The sequence below is a fragment of the Mus pahari genome, chromosome 5 (assembly GCF_900095145.1).
Source record: "Mus pahari chromosome 5, PAHARI_EIJ_v1.1, whole genome shotgun sequence".
Lineage (NCBI taxonomy): Eukaryota > Metazoa > Chordata > Mammalia > Rodentia > Muridae > Mus > Mus pahari.
The window spans coordinates 129,011,568-129,021,735 of record NC_034594.1 but is presented as its reverse complement, the minus strand read 5'-3'; the positions used below and the strand labels follow the sequence as shown (position 1 = coordinate 129,021,735).

Here is a 10,168-nt window from a genome sequence, read left to right as displayed (position 1 = left end):
AGCTCTGGCTGTCCTGGAACTCACTCTGTAGACCAGGCTGGCCTCGAACTCAGAAATCCGCCTGCCTCTGCCTCCCGAGTGCTGGGATTAAAGGCGTGAGCCACCATGCCCGGCTGTGCCTCTAAATCTTATCCTTATTTTTAATTTGAAAAAGCCACTCATAAAACTACTTTATAAGTACTTTTAATTACAAAACAAAACACATGCCAATTATCCAATAATCTTTGTAACCTCTCATTTCTCTGATTGACCAATTATGTATAGAACCTCTTCACTTTCTTTTTCATGTATCCTTCAAACCAGAGTTTTACAAGCCTGCACCCAGGTGTCTTTAGTCATCTGTTGCACACACTGCCTTATGAGTTTAGAATATAAACACTACAAAATTTATATCCTTTCACTGCTGTACATCTATTAAAGAATTTTTGTGATTGTTGACTGTGTAAATAGGCACTTTACAAAGAAGCATTACTGGAAAAGACACAAGCCAAACATTGCCAAGTATCAGTTCTTCTCAGCGTTTTGTAAAAAAAAAGCCTCACCCAGTTTTCAGACTACCATGAATGAGTATCACTTTAGTTTTTCCTTAAGTTTTTTTTTTGTTTTTTTTGTTTTTTTGAGACAGGGTTTCTCTGTGTAGCCCTGGCTGTCCTAAAACTCACTCTGTAGACCAGGCTGGCCTCGAACTCAGAAATCCACCTGCCTCTAACTCCCAAGTGCTGGAATTAAAGGTGTATGCCACCACGCCCATCAAGTTGTGTTTTTTATAAAAGTGCGACCAAGTGTGGTGGCCCACACCTTTAATCCTAGCGTTTGGGGAGCTAGTCTAGTCTACAGTTCCAGAACAGGCAGAGATCTATCACCCTCCCTCCTTCCTTCCACTCATTCATTTAAACACACATCTCTTGAAAAAGGGCAGCTGTCTCGTTATGGCTCCCCTTCTTTGTAGTTAATAAACAATGAAGCTCCAAACCGGATATATCCTGCCTGACTCTTGAGTCATCTGTGTTGCTGACCAAATTTATACACTATTTGTGAAAATTCTAGTAACTGGGAATTTGTCTAAGTTTGAGTAACAATTTAAGGTCGTTATTTAAAATACTAGAAAAAGGCAAATACTTTTAAGTTTTTTCAAAATCATTGTTACGTGGCTTCCAAATAAAAACTTAAAATCGATTTTTTAAGGGCTAAGGTATAGCTTATTTCATTCACGTGAAGGTTAAAAATAAGGTTGTTATGACTACGACTCAAAGATGGAAACCCACCACAAGAGTGTAACTAAACACGATTTTAAAGGGCCCACAGATGAATTAAAGTTTTAAACTGGGTAAAAGCAATTTCATAAAGGTCTTTGAAACTATTAATTTTCGCCATAAGATGACATGCAAAATTGCCTTTTTAATCATTCCTCCTCCCAGGGACATTTGAAAAGGAGTGGCCAAAGTCGCGGGGAAACTGCGCAACAGCTTGGGATCAAGGACTGAAACTTGCCCTTTCCCAAAGCCTCAGGGAGCCAGGACCTGCGCCTCCCGTGGTGGGCACCCGGCCATCAGCAGCTTGGCACAGGCCACTCGTCCTACCACCTCCTGGTCGCCCCCACCTTTCCCTCCAAGGCCAAGGACAGAGACGTCCTCCTCCCCCTTCTCCTCCTCTTTGGTGCCGCCAGCCAGGAGGCGGGAGTGACCCACAGCAGCTGACCCAGCTCGGGCACTGCCTCTCCCACAGCCCTTAGGACACACCATGGGCCCGGAGGCTGGTTGGTGGCACACGAGCGAGGACGCAGGCGGCGGCCCCGGCGACTCTCAACTACCTCCCTGACCACTGCGACAACCTCCCCGAAGTCATCGCCACCACCCGCAGCGGAATCTAACCGCGGCCAATCCGTCGCCACGGACCGACTACCAGCTACGTAAAAACAACTATGGCGGGAGAGAGGTGGCAGGCCGAGGGGCCCGGAGAAGGCTGGGCCATCTATGCCACACCCAGAGCCCCCATCCGGGAGCGAAGGCGGGGGCCCGACCCGCAAAATGGCGACAGCAGTGACGCGCCTACGTACGGAGCACACCCGTCGCGCCGCGGACGACGGGAAGTGAGGTTTTCAGAAGAGCCGGCAGAAGTGTACGGCGACTACGAGCCCCGGGCGGCCAAAGAAACGTCTCCGGGGGGGAGACGAACCCCGCCAGAAAAGTTCCGGCCGGCGTCAGCGAGAGAGGAAGTGAGAGAAAGCGCTTACAACCTTCGCTCTCGACCGCGGAGGCAGCGGCGAGCCCAGGAAGCCGAGGAGATGAAGACGCGGAGGGCTACTCGCCTTGAGCAGCACTCCCAGCAGCCGCAGCTGTCTCCCTCCACGAGCGGCCGAGGGTTACGGGACTCTCAGTCCTCCAGTGAGGACCGCGGAGGTAACAGTCTCGGCGGCGGGCTCGGGAGCGCGCGCGGCGGCGGCGGGCGCGCCCCTGTGGAGGCCGGACCGGGCCGGCCCCGCCTGGGTCCTGGTGATCTCTGAGGCCCTTTGGGCGCGCACTCCCGGGTCGAGTCCACCCGGACCCTCAAGAGGGAAGGACGCGCTGAAGGCGCGCGGGAAGCGGGTGGGTGGTGTGAAGTGGTCCGAGCGGAGGCGGGCAGCTCGGCTCATTCCTGGAGCATCAGGTTGAGGGGCTCTAGGTCTCCTCTTTCTACATGGAGACTTTTGCTAGGGGTCGGCGACTAAGCCATTGGCGGAGCCCCAAATTACTCTGCGCTCGGTTTCATTTCCGTCCTCTGAAGTTTCTACTGAAGCCACTTCCATTTCCTTTTTTTTTTTTTTTTTAAATCTCGGGGGCTCCAAGTCCCCAGCTGAAAACCTGGTTTTAACTTTCCAGTCGGTTTTCCAAGATTGGGAAAACGAGATATTTTCTAGGCGGATGCTACTACGAGTAATAGCAGACTTTAATGAATGGGTTGGTGACATTACTCCAAAATATACAGTCTGGTGTCTGCCATACTTTTCCCCAGATTGAAGGCCATCACTGTAGACTGACAAAGTACCGAAACAAAACAAGGTTGTATTTATCAGTAAAGCTTATATATGAAGCCCCAGATGCCGACAGGGTGTGTACTGTAGTTTTAGTTAAGTCACACAGATGGACCAAATTCTTCAAGCCATCCTCCCTTTCCCTGCTCTCGGATATAACTGAGTCACAGGTGGTTTCCAGTAAGCCCCATGTCACCTAATTATGAGGTAAAATTCTGAGGGTTAGAGTCACAGTGGGATGACCTTGCTAATAATGGTAGACATCTGATGCATCTGAAAAGGAGTGGATTTAAAGCTTAGAGCACAGTAAACTGGCTTGCAGATTTACCTACTTGCCCTTAAAATCCTGACACACTTGAAGGTCTGTTGATTTTGGAAACTTTATGCTAGAGATGTGCACCTTCTTTTGGTTGTAACGAGACAGTTTATTTGCTTATACATGTCAGTAGTATTTCTTTTAAGATGGCAAACTTGAAAAAAAAAAGGAACCTGTCATGCATGTATGCCTGGTCGAAATTTAGGTACTTGGGTTAATTCTGTCTCAGAAACTGAGACAGTGTTTGCACATGGGAGGCAATGTAACTGTTACTTTTTATTGACTTTTCCACAACCTCCTGCACCTAAATACAGTTTACCTTTTATACATTTTTAGAGGAGTTAAACATTTCTTTTACCTGCTGAGTCCACACCATTTTTTGACTCTTGAGCCTACCTTTTAACTTTTTTTTTTATTATATTTTCTTTCCATTTCAAATGTTATCCCCTTTCCTCATTTCCCCTCCGAAAACTCCCCTATATCCCCCCTCACCCCCGCCCCAGCCAATCCAATCCCTCTCCCTGGCCCTGGCATTCCCCTACACTGGGGCATAGAGCCTTCGCAGAACCAAGGGCCTAACCTTTTAACTTGCTAAAGTAACATTTTTGTTGTAAAGCAACAGTTAGTGGTTTATGTTTTGTTTCACTTATATGTGTTTGCAGTTGTATGTACCTGTGTGAGCATGTGCACAAGTGTACAGGTAGCCTTGGAAGCCAGAGGATGGTTTTGGGTCCCTTGGAGCTGAAGCTACAGAATATTATAAGCCTTTTGGACTGGTGTGCTAGGCTCCTCAAGTCCTCGGAAAGAGCAGCAGATGCTCTTAAACACTGAACTCTCTCCAGACCTCATACTACTCTGTCTTAATAGGATTTCTAACTAGTTTAATTCCCAAGTTTTGAACCTAGAGAAATTGAATACTTGCATCTCTGTTTATAGATTACTGTTAAATCTGCATACCGTGTGCCATGATCTCTCCCAGGCCATCTAACTTGAATTTTATCTCTTGTTGGTGCTGTAGAGGATGAACCTTCTTCCCAACCTGTTACAAGCCAAATAGCCTCAAAGAAAACTGTTAGAACACCAGAGGCTTCAGGTAAGAAGAGTGGTTTTTTTTTTTTTTTTTTTGGTTTTTCTCTTTTCCTGCCAAAGACTCATGAAGAATCACAGCTCAAGCTGGGCATCGTGGCGCATGACTGTAATCCCAGCACATGGGAGGCAGAGGCAGGCAGAGCTCTATGAGTTCAAGACCAGCCTGGTCTACAAAGAGAGTTCCAGGATAGCCAGGGTTGTTACACAGAGAAACCCTGCCTGGAAAAACCGTACATCAATCAATCAATCAATCAGTCAGTCAATCACAAGAGTCTTGTGAATCTTATCAGTTCACTAAATTGAGCCCTATGGGTACTTCCTAGGATAGTAAAAACATAAGGTATAAGTTCAGTTATCTACTACTCTGTTAATCTTCAGAACCTTGCAGGGAGAGATGGGAAAACTGAAGCTCAGAGTATCTAAGCCTCTTCTCTAAGATCCCCCGGTACATGAGTAAATTAAAATGCAGGCTCAGGTTTGTCCTTTTTGAAACCTATACATTTTCCCCAAATGTTCACTTTCAGTCAAGTAATAATTCATAGTGTCAAATGGTTATGCCACAGTGCCTTCTGCTTAGCTGTTTCTGCATAGTAAAACCCTGGCACAGTTGGTTTCAATTCTATTGGGCTTAGTACTGTGTTTCTGTGAATCCGGGGTATCAGTCATAAAGTAGGATGACATCATTGCTTCTTGTACCTCTTAGAAGAGAACAGATACCGCCAATTTCCTGGTAATTTATGTTAAGATTCCTTAATTATATAGTATATGATTTCAGAGATGTTTAAAATGTAATTAAAATTGTCTTAGAATCCCCGTAACAGGAAAATAGGATACATTTAGTAGTTTCCCAAGTTTGTTTTTCTTGTGTGTCTGTGATGTGTGTGCAGGTGCCACTGTACACTTGTAGAAGAAAACCTTGTGAAGTAGATTCTCTTCTGTCCTTAAATGATGCGTGGGTATTGGACTCCACTTGTCAGACTTGATATCGAGTGCCTTTCCCCACTGAGCCATCCTGTTGGCCTAAGAAAATGAAATTTTATACATAATTTTCTTGACTAAAACCAGCATGTTTAATTGGCTTTATTAAAAACCCTACACCTTTGAATTCAGAACATCTGAAATGAAACATGGCTAGCATTAATATTTCATTTAAAATTAGTCTTTCCACTGCTTGGACATTTAAAGATTAAAATAGTTGAAGAGTATATGTTAACTTTAGGAGGTTGACATCACAAATTACTTGTGATAGCACATGTCTGTGATCCCAGCATTTGAGAGAGGCCAAGGCAGGATGGCTCCTCCAGTCTAAGGCCTGCCAATACTGTGAAGTCAGATGTGTCTCAAAAAAAAAAGTCCAACTTCACACATGGAAGAGGTAATCACATTGATGATATAGTGTATCTTTTGGTCCCCCATCTCACCCTGCTTTAGCATTCTCAGGATCCAGCCCTGGGCCTAGTACATATGGCTGAGAAGAGAAGGTACATCTCTAGTCCCAGAGTTTGCTTGTTAATAGTTTTGTGTTTAAGGGGCCAGGGCCTCACATAGTCTAAGCTGGTATTCAACCCCACTGTGTTGTAGAGAATAACCTAACATCAAACTCCTGATCCTCCTGCCTCTACCTTCCATAGTACACCATCATGCCTTGCCTGAATAACGTAGAAGGATTTTATTTACTGTTCATCGTCTTTTGTACAGTAAGGTCTGACAATTTTCAGGTTTCTTCAAGACCATATATTCTGTATACCAGATAATTCACTCTAGTTTACTGTTGTTAATAGTTCACAAGAGGCTGGCTATCCCTTAGAGAAAATTTGCCTTTAGTTTTCCATCATAATCAAAGTTCGGGAAACTTCTCTGACTAGATGAGAATGATTACATACTAAATCTTTCACATATTTTTTTCTTCCTATACCAGCGATGAATGAAGACCCTATAAGTAACTTATGCAGACCCCCATTAAGAAGCCCAAGACTTGGTAAGAGATTGTGGTATGATTGAAGTCTTTCTTATAAATACAGTGTCCTTCTCGAGGAGATCTGTTTCCTGTGGACCATAGTTTAGCTGGGTAAGGTGGTGCACAGCTGTAATCCTAGAACTTTGGGGACAGGAGGATTGATCAGGAGACTGTGGTCATCTTGGCTACACAGAGCGTTTATTGCCAGCCCGAGCTGTATGAGACTAATGAAGCCTATGTCCATTCTCTGTCCACCTTGCCCTACACTCAGAAGTGACCAGTGTCAGCTTATTTCCCCAGAGATAGTTAACGCACCTGCGTCTTTTTGACAGTGCTGAGGCTTGAGCCCAGAGCTTGGCACACACAAGGCAAACTTTCCACCAGAGCTGTTTCTACTGCCTGTCTGCCTTTTTAAAACATAAATCTTGGGTCCATGAATACTCTTGTGCACCTCCTTTTGTTTCCATTTCATTTTCCACATGTATGGAAGAAGTCTTTCCATATTGGCATATATTATAAAAAGGTTCCACATTGTTTTCAAAAGATTATTTCTTTCATGGTGCTACAGTGCTTCGGACCATGCATGAGTCTTTCTAATTAAGGTCAGGGACTTTTTAGTTTTGTCAGTATATTACTACTTTAAAACTAACAAACAAAAACCAAAAACCAAAAAAAATCCTAAAGACCAGGCTTGTGGCATGGAGCTATAAAATGTGCCTCAGCTACATTTCCTTTGACCTAAAACTTTGGAAGTCCTGCCAGCAGTTTCATGGCTGTGACTGAAAGTTAGCGAGCTACTCTGTACAGTCTCCTTCACTTTGCTTTCTGTCTGTCCGTCCTGTCCGTCCGGTGTGTGTGGCATCAGCTGCTCCCTTTACCATGGTAAGATCTAAGCATGTACTAAGGAGCTGTCTGGTGCTTTCTCTTTTCAGTTCTAATTGTTTTCTTGCTGTCTCTCTTACAGATTCAACATACCAAACAAATGGAAATACTAAAAGGAATGAAAGAGGTTTGTTTTTCTCTGATCCTTAGAGGTTTTTATTGAGGATTCTTAGCAGCAAAATGCACAAGTGTTTTATGGTGTGTATTTTATGGTTGGCTTCAGAATTTTACTTTGTTCATTATCTCATTTCCTTAGATTTTATTCTGTGTAAAATTAAGTCTTATTACTTGAATTCATGTGAGACTGCATAATAATAAAGTACTTTGTGTGGTTCTGGGGATCTAGCCGTGGCCTGACACACACTTGTCAACTGTTCTGTCCCTGGGCTACCTGACCCTCGTGGCTGTTTGTCTTGTTTCTTTTTCATTGTTATTGTTTTGTTTTCTTGGAAAATGGTTTCGTGTATTGTGACTGGTCTCAGCTTTGTAGCTGTAGATGACCCAAAACTGTTTATCCTCCTGCCTCGCCTCTACTTCCCCAGTGCTTAAATTACAATGTGTGCTACCAAACTTGAAGTAAGGTATTTTTTTATTAGCCTTTGTTAAATTTATAGTGTGACGAGAAAAGCAAGGTGTTTTTTTTTTTTTTCCCCATAAAAACTGTGCCCTTGGTTTCATTTTGTTTTTTTCTTTTCCTAATTTAAATTGTTTTTAGTGTTTGCCTTGATGTAGATCATGAGGTTTCAAGGATCTAGGGATGTGGTTCATGAGTGCTTTGTATATCTGAAGTGTGGAGTTCAAATTCCCAGCACCTACAGAAAAGACAGGCATGACCTCAGTGCCTGTAAGGCTCACTGGTGGATATTGGAGACAGGTAGATCTGGATGCTACATGGCTAACTAGCCTAGCTGAAGTGACAAATTCAGATTCAGGAGGAAACCCTGTTTGATGGACTGAGGCAGAGAACAATAGAGGAAGACGTCCATTCTCTTTCTCTGGTCTCCACATGCACGTGGATGGGCGCACAGGCCGGTACACATATACACAAATGAGGAAAAATAGAGCAATACAATCTGTAGCTTTAACTGGGCCTGTTGGCTTGTGCCTCAGTTCCAGTGCTTGGAAGGTGAAGGCAAGGGGACCAGGAGATCAAAGCCATCTTAGCTTTACATAAACCTGTGTTGGATGTGGTTGGAATTCATTTTAAATTTTAAGATGAAATGTTTAATTTTTTTCTATAAGTACATAGTTACAACTTTCTGCATTAAACTTATTTTTAACCTAAGCCTGGACTAATTCAGGATCTGTAGTTTCAGGATACTAAGAAGAACTTTGCAATGTGTACTTTATCAGATATGCTTTTACTTACAAGAGTTTCTTTTTTGATTCTTGGGAGTGAAGGTTGTTTTGTTGAGACAGTCGCATGTAGCCCAGGTTAGCCTAAGAACATTGTGTAGCTGAGAATGACTTTGATTCATGATCTTCCTAACTTCACTTTCTAAGTCTAGGATTACAGACTTGGCACCACTCCTAACTTCCATGTGAGTTTCTTAAGTTCTCTGTTTAACTGGGGGTGATTTATTTAGCATAGGCATGTGACTGTAATGTTAGCACTTGGTGGGGGGACGTGTGAAACGGGATTGCCAAGTTCATAACCAGTCTGAGCTGTATTAGAATTCTAGGCCAGCAGCTTCGACTAAGTAAAACCGTCTTAAAAAAGGAGGAAGCTGAATAATAGGGAAGTGACATCAAAGCCGGAAGTCTACTTCCAGCAGCAGAGTAGATGCTGCTGATTTGTCATTATAGATTGTCTATGCTTTTTAAAGACTTATTTATTTTTATTTTATGCATATGAGTGATTACCAGCGTGTATGGATGGATGCCTGGTGCACATGGAGGTTAGAAGAGCCATCAGATCTCCTGGAACTAGAGTTACATGTGGTTGTGAGTCACCATGTAGGACCTGGGAACTTACCAGGTCCTCTAAAAGAGCAGCCAGTTCTCTTAACCACTGAACTGACTCTTTAGCCCAGGCTATAGATTCTTGTAGTTTCCATTAAAAAGATGAAAATGAACCAGGCACACACTTAAGCATGCATGCATGCTTAAAACCTTACATGGACTCTGATTAGGAAGAACAAGTCTCAGACTGTTTTTCTTACGTTGCTGTGTTTGAACAAACTTCTTCTTAACCACTTCCTATGTCAGTGACCTAAATAAATGCTAGGACCTCAAAGAGCTCTAAGGTTTTTTTCTTTTCTGTATCTCAGGAATACATTAGGTAGTGAAAAAGAAAAAACAGTAAAAAAATCATTGGAATGTCAGTACTCAGGAGGGTGGTCAGGATTGTGAGTTTGAGGCCAGCCTGGACTACTGACTCAAATGAAAAATAATCATTGTAACTTTTAAATATTTGTTTATTTATTTTATATATATATATGGCTACACTGTAGCTGTACAGATAGATGGTTGTGAGCCATCATGTGGTTGCTGGGAATTGAACTCAGGACCTCTGCTGGATCCGGACTCGCTCGCTCCAGGACCAGCTCGTTCCAGGGCTGGCACACTCCATCCCAAAGATTTATTTATTATTATATGTAAGTACACTGTAGTTGTCTTAAAACATACCAGAAGAGGGCTTCAGATCTCATTATGGATGGTTGTGAGCCACCATGTGGTTGCTGGGAGTTGAACCACATGCTCTTAACCGCTGAGCTATCTCTCCAGCCCCCATTGTAACTTTTTATAGGTGCTAAAATTACAGTTTATGTAGAATATGGAGGAAAAGTTCTCTACGTGGAGAAGTTTGGCTTTAAGTTGGAAAAGGCATTTGATTAAAAGTTGAAATAGAGCTCGTGTGGTGGCACACGCCTTTAATCCCAACTTGGGAGGCAGAGGCAGGCGGATTTCTGAG

General features: G+C 43.3%; 3 protein-coding genes across 5 annotated transcripts in view; 1 reads left to right on the top strand and 2 right to left on the bottom strand.

Moving 5' to 3' along the window:
• The window catches only part of LOC110321330 (torsin-1A-interacting protein 2), a 32,054-nt gene extending 29,754 nt beyond the window's left edge, over positions 1–2,300 (bottom strand). The window contains exon 1 of one of the 2 annotated variants that reach the window (XM_029538249.1): positions 2,237–2,300. The gene's annotated coding sequence lies outside the window, so the exon portion shown is untranslated. Of the gene's footprint in view, positions 1–2,056; positions 2,103–2,236 lie in introns of those variants that run through there. The other variant, XM_029538248.1, reaches the window with a different exon arrangement.
• Tor1aip2 (torsin 1A interacting protein 2) overlaps positions 1–2,431 on the bottom strand; it is a 19,031-nt gene extending 16,600 nt beyond the window's left edge. Inside the window, exon 1 of the mRNA XM_021197541.1 lies at positions 2,237–2,431. The gene's annotated coding sequence lies outside the window, so the exon portion shown is untranslated. The remainder of the gene's footprint in view (positions 1–2,236) is intronic.
• Tor1aip1 (torsin 1A interacting protein 1) overlaps positions 1,671–10,168 on the top strand; it is a 28,571-nt gene continuing 20,073 nt past the window's right edge. For both annotated transcript variants that reach the window (XM_021197535.2, XM_021197533.2), the window contains exons 1-4: positions 1,671–2,399; positions 4,345–4,419; positions 6,334–6,393; positions 7,337–7,381. In XM_021197535.2, coding sequence (XP_021053194.1) covers positions 1,922–2,399; positions 4,345–4,419; positions 6,334–6,393; positions 7,337–7,381 — 658 coding nt within the window. In that variant the 5' untranslated portion in view covers positions 1,671–1,921. The remainder of the gene's footprint in view (positions 2,400–4,344; positions 4,420–6,333; positions 6,394–7,336; positions 7,382–10,168) is intronic.